Source organism: Notamacropus eugenii, chromosome 1 (assembly GCF_028372415.1).
Source record: "Notamacropus eugenii isolate mMacEug1 chromosome 1, mMacEug1.pri_v2, whole genome shotgun sequence".
NCBI lineage: Eukaryota > Metazoa > Chordata > Mammalia > Diprotodontia > Macropodidae > Notamacropus > Notamacropus eugenii.
The window spans coordinates 643,423,084-643,437,785 of NC_092872.1; the positions used below are offsets into that span (position 1 = coordinate 643,423,084).

The following is a 14,702-nucleotide window of genomic DNA, read 5'->3' on the forward strand; positions in this document are numbered from 1 at the left end:
CCTTAGTTTCCTTTTGCCTCTGTTTCCTTATCTGTAAAACGAGTTGGAGAAGGGTTGGCAAACCACTCCAGTATCTTTGCCAACAACACTCCAGTTGGGGTTACAAAGAGTTGTACTGGACTTAACAGCAATTGCCTATGTACTTCCTTTCAATTAAGCAAGAGTTTATACCAGACTGGCACAACTTGGAGGTAGGTTCAGGCTGCAGATAGGTTAGACTAGAGGCAGACTGATGATGGTTGGTTGCTGCAGGTCATGTGACAAACAGGACAGTATGCATTGGCAACCTTACATTTTTCACAGGCCCTCCCCTCCTCCCCCCCATCCTTTGGTGGGCTGCATTGCTGTGCAGACCTGGTTTATAATCTGTCCTTTACAGAGCTGATAATGATAGCAAACCTTTATTAAGTACCTTCTATGATCTGGCACTATCCTTGATATTGAGAATAGGGATAGGAATAAAGACTGGGCCTGTGATTTCATTGGTATTGGCATATCTTGGATGAAGAAACTGCCTACCAATTTACTTTAGCACCTTCTCTGCAATTTACAGCCTTAGAGAATTACATAGAGCACTCAAATGATATTTAGTCTAGTTCATCTATCATGTAACAGCTAGATAAATATTTGAACAGAGTTGCAACCTCCATGCTGATCTTTTCTTTCTCCAGCCTATTCAACTGATCCTCTCATGAAAGACTCAGGTTATCTCACTATCCTGCCTTCTTCTGGACACTTGCCAGCTTATTTATCAGTGTCCTTAAACTGTGATGCTCAGAGTGAATTCTGTATGGTATGCCAGGAAAGAGTACAGAGCCCTATCGTATCCTTGTTTTGAAAATTATGCCTCTCAACACAACTTAAGATCACTTTTTTTTTTTTTTTTGCTTCCATACCACATTATTCATGCCTAAAGTTCCTAAAACCTTCCACTTTTTTTTTTTATCTTCAGACAAAAAAGGGCCCTTTGAGCCCTCTACCATATAATTTCCTCTCTGGTCATATTTGATATTACTCCTCCTTACTCATTCTAGTAAGATTTGCCTGCTAACTGTTCTACATACAGGATGTTACATCTCTAGTCTCATTGTGTTTGCATGTGATTCCTCTTTTGTAGAATGTATTCCATTCTTAACTCATCCCTAAAATCTTTTATTTCCTTCAGAGTGCCACTTGAAGATTCCTTCGTACTCTTTATAATTTTTTCTGAATGCTGTTCTCTCCTGGTTCTATTTCTACCTGTCTGACCACTTCTCAGTCTCTGCTGGATCATGCCCTTGAAAACTTTAGTTGTCCCATAGGATTCTGTCTTGAACCCTTTATACTGTTTTACTTGATGACCTTATCAACTCTCATGAATTTTTATGTTGATTCTTAAATATACCTATCTTTCTCTAACTTCTGTGCTGACCTTCAGTCTCTCATCTCCAACTGCCTTTCTTCTAGAACTGGATGTCCATCTTAAACTCAATATGTTCTAAATAGTGACTATTTTCCTTTTACCCAGAACCCTGAGGGTCTCACCCTCCCAGTTTGAGTAACTGCTTAAAGAAGCCTATTCATTGAATGGGTGTATCTCACTGAAAGTGAGAAGGTGATAAGACCTTAGCCTAAAAGGACCAGGGTCTCTCACATTGCATCCTGGGCCATCATCTCCAGTCTCCCTGATGAATATCAGTCCACTGGATCCAGATGATGGCTCTGGAGAAGAAAGTGAGGTTGGTGACCTTGCACAGCCCTCCCTCACTCAAATCAAAGTCAACTGCAAGTCATGTCATCATCTTGATGTTATGGTCCTCTTCTGGAATGAAGGACAGACACAACAACAGTATGTCCAAAACCGAACTTATCTTTTCCCTTAAACCCTCTTTTACCTTCCTCATTCTTATAGAGTAATTAAAGATTCCCTTAGGCTTTCCAAGTAGGACTCATCTTCAGCTCCTTACTGTCCCTCACCCCACATATCCATTTGATTGCCAAGGCCTATCAATTTCACCTTGCAACATCTTGAATTTTTCCCCTTCCTTTCTCTGATTCTGTTGCCACTGTGTGGTATGGGTTCTTATCACCTCACTACTGGACTCTTGCAATAACCTACTGGTAGGTTTGTCTACAAGTCTGTCCCTATTCCAGTATATCTTACATTCAGTCACCAAAGTGATTTTTATAAAACACAGGTCTGACCATGCCACTCTCCTACTCATTAAACTCCCTATTGCCTCCAGGATCAAATATAAAATCCTCTGGTGTCCAGAACCCTTCATAACCTAACTAGCACTCCTTTATCTCTTCATCAAGTACTTTTTGATCCACTGACACTGACCTCCTTGCTGTTCTAGAAACAAGATACTTAATCTTTCAGGACTAGGGCATTTTCTCTGGCTGTTTCCTATGTGTGGAATGCTCTTCCTTCTCTCCCTGCTACTTTCTCTGGCTTTCCTTAAGTCCCAACTAAAATTCCATTTTTTACCAGAAAACTTTCCCAAGTCCTTTTAATTTTAGTACCTTCTCTTAATTATTTCTTATTTATCCTGTGTGTAGCTTGTGTGTTCATAGTTGTTTGGTTATTGTCTCCACATTAAATAGTGAGGTCTTTGAAGACAAAGACTTTCTTTTACCTTTTGTTGTATCCTTAAGCATTTTTCACAATGCCTGGTACCTAGTAGTGCTTAATAAATATTTATTGAGTGATTGAATTCTGATCTCCTCATTTATTAGCATTTTTACTCTCTTGAAATTATTTGGTATTATTCCTTGTGTACTTCTTGTATACAATTCCCCAATTAGAATATAACTGCTTGAAGATTGTGATTTTGTGTATACGTATAGCCTCAAATTATATTCTATGGTGGGTTTATTTTATAAAACATAATACAATATACTGTGATGTAGAGAGAGGACATTAACACATACTGGGATCCAGGAAGCCATTCTTCCTTCTAGGACCATTTTAGATGCTATCTCCTCTGATTACCCCAGCTAGAAATAATACATTTGTAAGATAAGCTTTTTCAGTGCTTTGCATCTTACTTTTGATGTGTATCTTTTCAGGCATCTTTTCCTGGATTATTATTTCCTTCCCCCAACAGTGGATGTACCTCAGAACTCTTAACTGGATCCTCTTCTCCCTTTCAACTTTTACTAGGCAATCTCATTTGTAACCACGTCTAGAATTATTATCTCCATATAGATCTTTATATGTAATCAAGGTTTCTTGTGATTTACTTGTATGTGAACAAATTGCCAAGATGTCCATCTAAATCTCAAACTTGGTATGACCCAAACGGTACTCATTATCTTTGTCGCTAAACCTACCCTTGTTATTATTAAGTGTGTAGCCTTGGACAAGTCATTAACCTCTGTCTCAGTTTCCTCATCTGTAAAAAAAGGGGAAAATCAGAACACTCCCAGAGTTCTCGTGAGGATTAAATGAGATTATAGTTGGGAAGCACTTAGCGCAGTGCCTGGCACATAGTAGATGATGTATAAATGTGGGTTCTTTTGTTGTTGTTGCTGCTGTTATAATTATTCTTAACTTCCTTATTTCTTTTGAGGGTAATGTCAGTCACTCAAGTAGGTAACCTCAAAGTCATCCTTGATGCCTCAAATTTATTTACTTTTCCGTCATATCTGTTGTTGAGGCTTGTTGTTTCTGCCCTCAATATAGATCAACTCCTTAAGGGCTATAATTTTTGAAAATTCAGCACGTGGCACAGTTGGTAAATATTAGTATTTGTGGATGATTTGAAATATACTTCCCCCACAATAAGCCTAAATTAGGTATTGCAGATCTATTTTGTAGATGAGGAAAAAACTAAGGATGCAGATGATTTGGTGATTTGTCTGTGGTCATAGAGCTCATTAGATTTATATCCCATTTCACTTGACTAAAAGACAGCTCATTGAAAGACCTTTGTCCTCAGATGAAAATTATAATAAGGTAGCATACTGCTTGGTTTTCTTTGCTTATCAGGATATGTGAAGGGACTGCAATTTTAACTTGAGATTTCTTTTCTTTTCCTTAATACATAAGTATTATAAGTTTTCGCTTATCAGGCAATGTGGTACCACATTGAGAGCTAGGTTCAAATTTGGACTCTTGACACAGGATGACCCTGGGCAAGTCACTTAACCTCCCTGTGCTCTTTGCAGATCTCTAAGACTAAAATACAGGTTGCTTAATAGTTGTTGGTTTGTATTGGTAAAGGAAGTTTCTTCACCTAGAGTTCCCAACACCAATGAAATTACAAGTCTAAACCCCCCAAAAAGCAATAACATAGTTGTTGTTGAGTTATGTCTTATTCTTTGTGACCCCATTTGGGGTTTTCTTGGCAGAGATTCTGGCTGGCTTGCCATTTACTTCTTCAGCTCATTTTTCAAATGTGGAAACTGAGTCAAACAGGCTTAAATGACTTGCCCAGAGAACCACTGCTAATAAGTGCCTGAGGCTAATTTGACCTCAGGTCATCCTGACTCCAGGCCTGGTGCTCTATCCATTATGCCACCTAGTTTCCCAATGGTATAGTTAGTGTATATACATAAATATTTCTGAATGGTCAGTCAACAAGCATTTATTAAGTACTATGTGAAAGGCATATAGTTACACATACGTAATTTTTAGTATTTAAAAAAGAATTTTATACTCATGTAATTAAAATTCCCTTAAAGCCTCTCTATAAATTTTGTTTTTGCCTCTTTTGCTTATTTGTAGTAGCACTGGTAGTTTGATTTGAAGCTAGACTATTTTTCTTGGGTTTCAAAAAAGTGAGTTGGTTTTTTTGGGGGGAAGGTGAGAGCAGATTGAATATGTGGGTTTTTTGTATAGCGTTCACAAATTTAATATCACCTCTAAGACAAGATGAACTTTCAGAAAAAGAAAACTATAGACTAAAACTTTGTAATCTTAGAATCTGTTTATATTCTTAAAAATAGAGGACCTCAAAGAATTTTAGTTTATGTGATTTATACCTATACTTACCACATTAGAAATCCAGACATCTTAGCAGTTTATAAAAATTGTTCTAACCTCATAGACCCCCTGAAATTGTTTCAGGGACTCCCATTTTATAGATGTAGAACAGAGGAGGCCATATGTTAAGTGACATGCCCAGCATAACTCTATTACTAAGTGTTTTAGATAAAATTTAAGCATATGTCTTGCAGTATTACCCATCTGTTAACTTAATATTAACTTAATATTTGATTGAACACTGTTTTCAAAAAAATATGGTAAAAAGACATTGGTAAATTCTGCCAAAAGGTACTGACTAGCTCATCTGTTTTTGGTCTGATCCCTTCACTTCTCTTAAGGTTTCTTTCTGAAAACTTACAAAATGGGGTTACAGCTCCTGGGGGAGGGTCTTTTTCACAAAATTGTTAGCAGAGTGTCTTGTAAATTGTAAAGGAAATTTCAGAAATATTCAATGTGTATTTTAAGTTAAAGGTTTAGACTAAATTCAAGAAAATTTTAGTAATGTCAGAAAATCAAACTGGGATTTTTATAACTAAATTATAATTTTGTTTTGGAGTGAAAGTAAAAATATTATCTGAGGTACTTTGATTTTTGAATTGAGATTTTAGTTTTGAAATGTCAATTATTATTTCTAAATGTGTATTTTCTCTCTCCTCTCTTTTCTTTTTAGTATCAGACATTGAAGGTGGTGATGGACTGCAACTCAGAAAGGAACATACTCTCAAAATATTTGCTTATATCAACTCCTGGACACAAAGGTATTTTGAAACATCTATTGTAGTAGCTTTTGGTGTATGAGAAACTTTATTTGAATTTGTTGCTTCTTGTTTTTTTCCTTTATCAAAATTTAATATCAATAAATACTTGGAGGTTGGTTATAGGATTTCATCAGTGAGGGTGCACAAGTCAAATTGTGATCCCTCCAGACCTTTCATTCCTATCCAATTCTTATCTATTCTTTATATAAGTCCTCAACTAGGAAATTCACATAGGACACTAAAGAACTTAGGCTCTTTTATTTTCTGTGAGATAACAGTATAACACTTGAGTTTGTTATTTCTTTTTTTCATGTATGATGAGCCCTTTTTTTTGGGTGGTTATTAATCTGCTAATGATGTCCTATATATTTTTTCACTTCAACAACATTTAATAATTCATTTCTATTTACCTGGCACTGTACTGTGGCCTGAGAATGCAAGGACAGAAACAATAAAGTTCCTGTCCTCAAGGAGCTTACATTCTACAAGGGCAGTGTTTACTGATAAGTAAATGCAAGAACTGTACCAAGTAATTTTTGAGGTTTGGGAGGAGTACAGCACACTAGTAATTGGAGAATTTGGAAACGTGTTTCTATGGGTGGTAGTACTTCACATGACCCCTGAAAGGAGCTAGGAATTCCAAGAGACAGAAGTGAGGAGGAAGAAATACATTTTGGGTCTGTAGGGAAAAGTCTGTGCAAAGTCATGGAGGCTGAAGAAGGAGTATCATGTAGATGAAAAATGAAGTATACCACTTTAGCTGTAATCCCCAAGGAGTAATAATGTGAAGTCAATATGGAAAGATACATTGGAACCAGATTATGAAGGTCTTTGAATACCAAACAAGAGTTTGTATTTTTTCCTAAAAGCAATAGGAAGCTTACTGAAACTTCTTCAGCAGAGTTGTATATTTGACCTGTGCATTAGGGATTTTTATTTGACTTGATGGCTTTGTGGAGGATGGGTTAGAGAGAAGGTAGACATGAATAAGGGAGAACAATCATGGGGCTTTTGTAATAATTTAGGCCAGAGGTATTGAGGATTTGAACTAGGGTAGAGGTAGTGAGGCTAATGGTAGAGATCTCTTGGAGGTATAATTTATGAGAATTCTCGACAGTTCATTTTTGGTAATATTTTACGGGATACTTATACATGCTACATGATCAACTAGGTGGCATAGTGAATAGATTGCTGCTAGGTCTGGAATCAAGAGTACTTCTCATCTTCCTGAATCAAATCTTGCCTCAAATACTGAATAGCCTGGGCAAGTCATTTAACCCTGTTTGACTCACTGTGCTCGTCTGTAAAATGAGCTGGAGAAGGAAGTGGCAAACCACTCCAATATCTTTGCCAAGAAAACCCCAAATGAGGTGATGTGAGAAACACACCATTCTTTGGAAAGAACTCCGAAACAGTGGGCAGAGGAGAGCAGTTTATTTACACGTCCTGAGATGTGGGTGCTGCTCACAAAGAACACATATACAGTACAGAATCAAGAACAAATTCAAATACTATTAGTGCCACTTTGTTTCTCCCTTCAGAGCTGGGATTGGTCCCAGCTCTTCCAGATTATGATATTTCTAGTCTACCCATTACACATTGTTCCTTGGTGTGTTCCCCCCTCCCTCATACTCATCAGTGTAGGTTCCATGATCAGAATATGGAGGGCTAATCTATGCATGAGTGTGTAAGTTAATATGCATGAAGATTATTAGGCATGTTATTAGTGACCTGTGCATGAACTCTGGAGTTCGAGCTATGCTGCACTTTTTACTGTCCTCATCATCTTTGAGTTATAAGGCCCAGACCGTTAGGGTGTGCTTATTATGTGCCCTTCATAGCAACTCCTTGTATGACAATATCTGTGGAAGCAGAACTCCATATAGTACCAAATTCTTTATCTCACTGGTCACAAAGAATTCGAAATGACTGAACAGGATTTTTAGCTGGAACAGCAAAGAAACTAGGAGGAATCTAGGAGGTAGAGGTGTTGGGAGGGGTAAGATTCTAAGCATGGGGGACAAGCAGCCAGTGAAAATGAGCAGAGTGGAGAGATAGAGTATCTTTTTCCAGGTTCATTTAGATACTGGCTGTTGTAGTCTTCCAAGTGGGATGTGATGAGGGCTTGGAGTAGGATTGTAGCAGTGTCAGCAGAGAGAAGAGGTTGTATACTAAGAGATGTTGCAAATGTGAAATTGATAGATCTTGGCAATAGATTTGTGATTTGTGATAAATATCTTTGTAAATCATGTTTTTTTTTTTTTCTTAAGACCAATCCCTCCCTCCAGGTGGGCAGCTAGGTGGCACAGTGGATAGAATGCTTCGCCTGGAGTCAAAAAGATTCATCTTCCTGAGTTCATATGTAGCTTCAGATACTTAGGTGACCAAGTCACTTTACCCCGTTTACTTCAGTTTCCTCATCTGTAAAATGGCCTGGAAAAGGAAATGCCAAACCATTCCAGTATCTTTGCCAAGAAAATCCCAAATGCAGTTATGAAGAGTTGGAAAGACCTGAAAAAACAACTGATAAGTCCCTTCCTCCATTTCCTGCTTCTCCCCTTTTCTTCCTACTTCCCTCTTGTAACATATAAAAAGTTTCAGAGATATAATTTTCTGGGTAATTAATAATTTTATTAATCATTCTAGCAATAATTAATAAGGGTCAGTGGCACTCTCCAATGCCATTTAGAATTCATGAAACGCACTCAGCATTTGTATACCCTTGAAAGAGTGGGTGTTCCTGAGGGTGGCAATCAACTCTGGTTAACGTTGAGAAGAAAAAACACTACAATGAGAAGTAGACCCATTCTAATGAGGCGCTAGGGGACTTGACTGTGATCACTTTGTCTTGGATAAAGATTACCCCTGCCTAGAGCAAGCTAGACAACAGGGCTTCTACCCTCTGCTCAGATCTGACTGGGTGGAACACAACAGGCCAGAATTCACCTTAAATTGAATTCTTTCTATGGTTCTCTAGTTGGGTGTTGTCTCCCACCCAGGATGGAAAAGCTTGTACTGAGAGATTTGAGTAATCTCATTCATCAACAATGCTTTTCAGACACTGAAAAACCTACAAGTTTAGAAAAAAATCCTGATCTTAATTCAATAGTTTATTATTAATATAAAAGAAATAATAATTTCTCTCTGAGTGAAATGTATTTCTGTACCTAACTCGTGTGTGTGTGTTTGTATTCATTTTTCTTTTGACTTCAGAATGCATGAAATTAAATGCATGAAACAAAATACACAGCTATAAAAAAAGCAGCCAGTTATATTGAAATGCAATTGCTGAGCATGGTGGTGCATACTTATAATCATAGCTGTTCAGGAGGCTGAAATTGTTGGATCTCTTAAACTTGGGAGTTGGGAGCTTCAGGGGACTTATGATAATCACTTGTCCACATTTAGTTTGGCATTAATGTGGTGAGAGCCTGAACCTGAAGGTGAGGATGGGGTTGGGACCATATTGCCTAAGCAGAGACAAATTGGCCCAGGTAAAAAACAAAGTAGATCAAAGCTTCTGTGCTGAGATATAATAGGACTGAGCCTGTGAGTACCCCTGAGCTTCCAGTTGAGTTATATAGTGAGATCCAGTCTTTAATTAAGACATATGCATACATGCATATACACACATGCATTGCATACTTATCAGTTTTAAAGTTTGAAGGATTACAGGTTAAGAACCCCCAAACTAAGTGGATTCTAACATCTCTTCAAGCTTTATTTATGGTGTTATGTTAGAGACGCACTTGACACACAAAAAGTTATCGAGGAAAATTTATTAAAAGGGAATTCAGAGGAGTGAGGGCCTTCTACGTTCCTTCCCTTGAAGGAACGAGTAGTTGTTTCCAGTATAGCCACCGGAAAGACTACAATACATTTCAGAATAATGGAGGCTTCTTACACTGTTTTCCGAATTTTGAATCTCCCGGGCTACGGTCCCCTGGCCATGTGACTTTATGTTCTCCTCTCTGATAGGCTTTCCCTCAAACAGCTCATTGAGCCTGTACATTAGTTTCTGGCCTTTACCTGACCATCCTAGCTCTTGACTCTGTGGAAACGGAACTTTCTTGTTTCCCACATACTATAACCAGTGATAATCTTTTCTAATGATGCATTTCTAATAACATCATTTACTCTTGTTCTTTTCAGTTTCTTATTGTTTATTTAGGGGAAGGGAACAAAAATTTATTGAATGCCTACTATATGCCAAATGCTGTGTTTTAAAAGCATTATCTCATTTGTTCTTTATAACAACCCTATGATGTAAGTTACTCTTATTATGTTCCCCTTTTTATAGTTGAGGAAACTGAGGAAAAGAAAACTTAAGTGATTTGCCCAGGGTAAATATAGCTGGTAAATCTTATAACCAGATTTGAACTCATGCTTTCCTGACTCAAGGCCCAGCCCTCTTTCCACTGAGCCACTTAATAATTGCCTGCCTCCCACACTTTCCTGCCTCCTGACTGCCTTTTTTTTCTTACTTGATTTGAATTCTTCATGGTCTTTAGTGTTTCTTTTTCTTTTTCTTTTTCTTTTTTTTTTTTTTTTACAGTTTTTTAAAATGTTTATTTATTTTTAGTTTTCAGCATTCATTTCCACAAAATTTTGAGTTCCAAATTTTCTCCCTATCTCTCCCTTCCCCCCACACCAAAATGCCATGCATTCTGATTACCCCTTCCTCCAATCTGCCCTCCCTCCTATCACACCCCTCCCTTCCCTTATCCCTATCTTGCCTCTTTTCTTGTAGGGCAAGATAGATTTCTATGCCCCATTACCTGTATTTCTTATTTCCCAGTTGTATGCAAAAACAATTCTCAACATTCCTTCCTAAAACTTTGAGTTCCAACTTCTGTCCCTCCTTCCCCACACATCCCCACTGAGAAGGCAAGTAATTCATTATAGGCTGTATATGTGTAGTTTTGCAAAAGACTTCCGTAATAGTCATGTTGTATAAGACTAACTATATTTACCTCCATCCTATCTTGCCCCCCATTTTTTCTATATTCTCCTTTGACCTTGTCCCTTCCCAAAAGTGTTTACTTCTAATTACTCCCTCCTCCCATTTGCCCTCCCTTCTGTCATTTCTCCCACCCCACTTATCCCCTTCTCCCCTACTTTCCTGTAGTGTAATAGAGATTTTCATACCAAATTGAGTGTGCATGTTATTCCCTCCTTAAGCCAAATGTGATGAGAGTAAGCTTCACTTTTTCCCTCTCACCTTCCCCCTTTTCCTTTCCATTGAAAAAGCTTTTTCTTGCCTCTTTTATAAGAGATAATTTGCCCCATTCCATTTCTCCCTTTCTCCTCCCAATATATTTCTCTCACCCTTAAATTTTATTTTTTAAGATGTGGTTCAACTTTAGTATAATAGCCTTATGATTTCTCTTTCCTATTTACCCTTTCATGCTTCTCTTGATTCTTGTGTTTGAAAGTAAGATTTTCTATTCAGCTGTGCTCTTTTCATCAAGAATGCTTGAAAGTCCTCTATTTCATTGAATGACCATTTTTTCCCCCTGAAGTATTATACTCAGTTTTGCTGGGTAGGTGATTCTTGGTTTTAACTAGTTCCTTTGACTTCTGGAATATCATAGTCCAAGCCCTCTGATCCCTTAATGTAGAAGCTTCCAGATCCTGTGTTATCCTGATTGTAATCCCACAATACTCAAATTGTTTCTTTCTGGCTGCTTGCAATATCTTCTCCTTGACCTGGGAACTCTGGAATTTGGCTACAACATTCCTAGGAGTTTCTCTTTTCAGATCGCTTTCAGGAGGTGATTGGTGGATTCTTTCAGTATTTATTTTACCCTCTGGTTCTAGCATATCAGGGCAGTTTTCCTTGACAATTTCATGAAAGATGATGTCTGGCCCCTTTTTTTTGATCATTGCTTTCAGGTAGTCCCATAATTTTTAAATTGTCTCTCCTGGATCTTTTTGTTTTTCCAATGAGATATTTCACATTGTCTTCTATTTTTCATTCTTTTGGTTTTGTTTTGTAATTTCTTGATTTTTCATAAAGTCATTAGCTCCCATCTGCTCCATTCTAATTTTGAAAGAACTATTTTCTTCAGTGAGCTTTTGGACCTTTTCCATTTGGCTAATTCTGCTTTTTAAAGCATTCTTTTCCTCATTGGCTTTTTGGACCTCCTTTGCCAATTGAGTTAGCCTATTTTTAATGGTGTTATTTTCTTCAGCATATTTTTGGGTCTCCTTTAGCAAACTGTTGAGTGACTTGCTTTTCATGATTTTCTTGCATTGCTCTCATTTTTCTTCCCAATTTTTCCTCCACCTCCCTTACTTGATTTTCAAAATCGTTTTTGAGCTTTTCCATGGCCTGAGACCATTGCATATTTATTTTGGAGGTTTTGGATGCAGAAGCCTTGACTTTTAGGTCTTCCTGTGATAGTAAGCATTCTTCCTTATCTGAAAAGATAGAAGAAAAAACCTGTTTGTTTTTCCTCTGTTTTGGGCATTTTGTTAACTTGATTTTTGAGTCCTTTGTCAAGAAGAGGGTATACTCTGGGGACCTGTTAAGTTCTCACTTCATCCAAGGTGGCACAATCAAGGGAGAGGAGTAAACTTCTCTCCTGGCCTGTGCTCTGCTCTGGGAGATACTGCAAGCTTTTCTGCCCAGGATCTTTGAAGCTGTCTTTGGTGTTTGTGGGTTGAGCAATCTGGGAACCGCAGCTGCTGCTGCTTCTGCTGCTGCTGCTGCTGCTGCTGCTGCTGGGGATTCTGCCCCTGAGGCCTGCTCTCACTGGGACCAAGCCTCAGAGACTGGTGTGATAGAGCTTTTCTGCACAGAATCTGAGAGTGGGATTCCCTCTCTACCACTCCAGCCCACTACTCCTCACCCCAGGGCCATCACTCAGAGCTGAGATCCAGATCAGCTGCTTGATTCTCCCCCCTCCCCCCACCTTTAGGTGGAGGGCTTTTAAAATGGAAGCTGTGTGCTGCTGCCCTGCAGCCACACCACTTTCCCTTCTCCCTGAGGGGAAAGTGCTTTCCCACTGACCTTTGAAGCTGTCTTTGGTGTTTGTGGGTTGAGTAATCTGGGGACCACAGCTGCTTCTGGGAATTCCATCCCTGAGGCTTGCTCACGGGGCTTCGCATGTATGGCTGAACTCTACTTCTAGCCCAGTGTGCTTCCTGTCTGCCTTCCAGGCTGTCTTGGACTGGAAATTTCTTTCACTCTGTCCTTTTGTGACTTATGCTGCTCTAGAATTTGTTTAGGGTAATTTTTTGCAGGTATTTTATGGACCACGAGGGGAGAGCTAGAGTAGGTGTGTCTTTCTATTCTGCTATCTTGGCTCCGCCCCCCTTTAGTGTTTTTTTACTTAGAGTCACACAGGAGTACTAGCAAAGTACTCATACATATAAAATGAGCTTTTTTTTTTCTGGGAGAAGTAAATTAGGAACAATCAATTGTTAAATGTTTATTAAACATTTACAATATGCCAGGCACTGTGCTAAAGTACTGGAGAAACAAAAGACAGTCTCTGCTGTCAAGGATCTCAGAGTTGAATGGGGGAGACAAAATGGTAATGTATATACAAAAAAGCAAGCTATATACAGGGTAAATAGTAAATAGTTAAAAGAGGGAAAGCACTGAAAATGAGGGGTTAAGCAAGGCTTCCTAAAATGTGGGAATTAGTTGCGACTTAAAGGAAGCCAGAATGGTCAGTAGTTGGATCACAGGAGAAAGAACATTTCAGACATTAAGGATACTGGAGAAAATTGTCAGTGATGAGAAGCAGAGTAACTTGTTCTTGCATCATTAAAGACGTCTGCAATTGCTGGTAGGCAATCCGGCCCACTCTCCTCATCTTGTTTAATTTTGGGCCCAGTTTCTCAGGTTATCCATCTTATTGACATTTTTCATATACTTTTTGATTCTCATCTATTAGGCTCTGCAACATATAACCTTGTTATAACCAAAATAATGTCTTCCACATATGGAGTTCTTTCTTGAAGTTTTACTTGGTCCTTATCTTCTCCATGATAATAATTAATACTTAGTATATGTCCAACCTCCTGTTTTATGTCTTGCCTAATACCACTGGTCTGGTGGGGGTAGGATGTCACTGGACAACATTGTATGTGATGTTATGTCTTGAATAATTTAATGCATGAATGAGGAATACCCTGAGAGAGGGGTGCCTTTAAGGTAGTATTTTGGTCTCTCAAGTCAAAAACTTATCTTTTTTAAAAAAATTAAGTAACTGATATCTTTCTGTCTCTTGTGTCATGGTAAAAATAATAGCTTCTCTCATGGAATTTTCTTTTCAGAAGCCTTCCTCTTCTCTATTAATGTTTATCAATGATGCTTTTGTTGTAGCTATAGATTTTATATAGCTAGGACATGGATATTTTTATTTGTTTCTGACATTGTCTTAATTACCTTTTTATTTTGGGTAGTTAGGTCCAAGTATTTTTCTATCCTTTGGGATATCTTCACCTTCTTTCTGAATTGATCCCTTAGGCCCCTTCCAAATATTGCAGTTTGCTTGACTCTTATAGCTAGGTGTGACAGTTGATTTTTAAGTACTAAATTTTGAGTCTGGAAGACCAGTGTTCAAATCTTGTTTCAGGCACTTATCTGCGTTGCTCTATTTGTCATATTCCCGTTAGCATTTAGTGTGGTTTTTTTTTTTTTGTCATCTTAGCCAATCTAATAAATATGAGGTGGTACGTTAGAGCCTTTTTAGTTTGCATTTTTCAAATTATTATTGATTTAGAGTATTGTTTTCGTATGACTATTGATAGTTTGGATTTCTTCCTCTGAAAACTATTTATTCATATTCTTTGACCTTATTCTTGTAATTCTTGTTCAAATACTTATATTTGTTTGAATAAGATTTATATATAGTGTGTGTATGCATGTTTGTATGTATACATGAATAAGAACCATAGAAACTTGCTGCAAAGACATTTCCCCGATTTCCTGCTTTTTTTCTAATTTTAGTTGCATT

At 37.9% G+C, this 14,702-nt stretch overlaps 1 protein-coding gene across 7 annotated transcripts in view; it reads left to right on the forward strand.

The window, feature by feature from the left end:
• Positions 1-14,702, forward strand: part of USP34 (ubiquitin specific peptidase 34) — a 312,662-nt gene that overhangs the window by 59,021 nt on the left and 238,939 nt on the right. For 6 of the 7 annotated variants that reach the window (XM_072635468.1, XM_072635471.1, XM_072635470.1 and 3 more), the window contains exon 2: positions 5,643-5,730. Coding sequence is in view for 5 of the 7 variants with exons in the window: in XM_072635471.1 (XP_072491572.1) it covers positions 5,643-5,730 (88 nt within the window). In the remaining 2 variants the exon portion in view is untranslated. Of the gene's footprint in view, positions 1-5,642; positions 5,731-14,702 lie in introns of those variants that run through there. The other variant, XM_072635469.1, reaches the window with a different exon arrangement.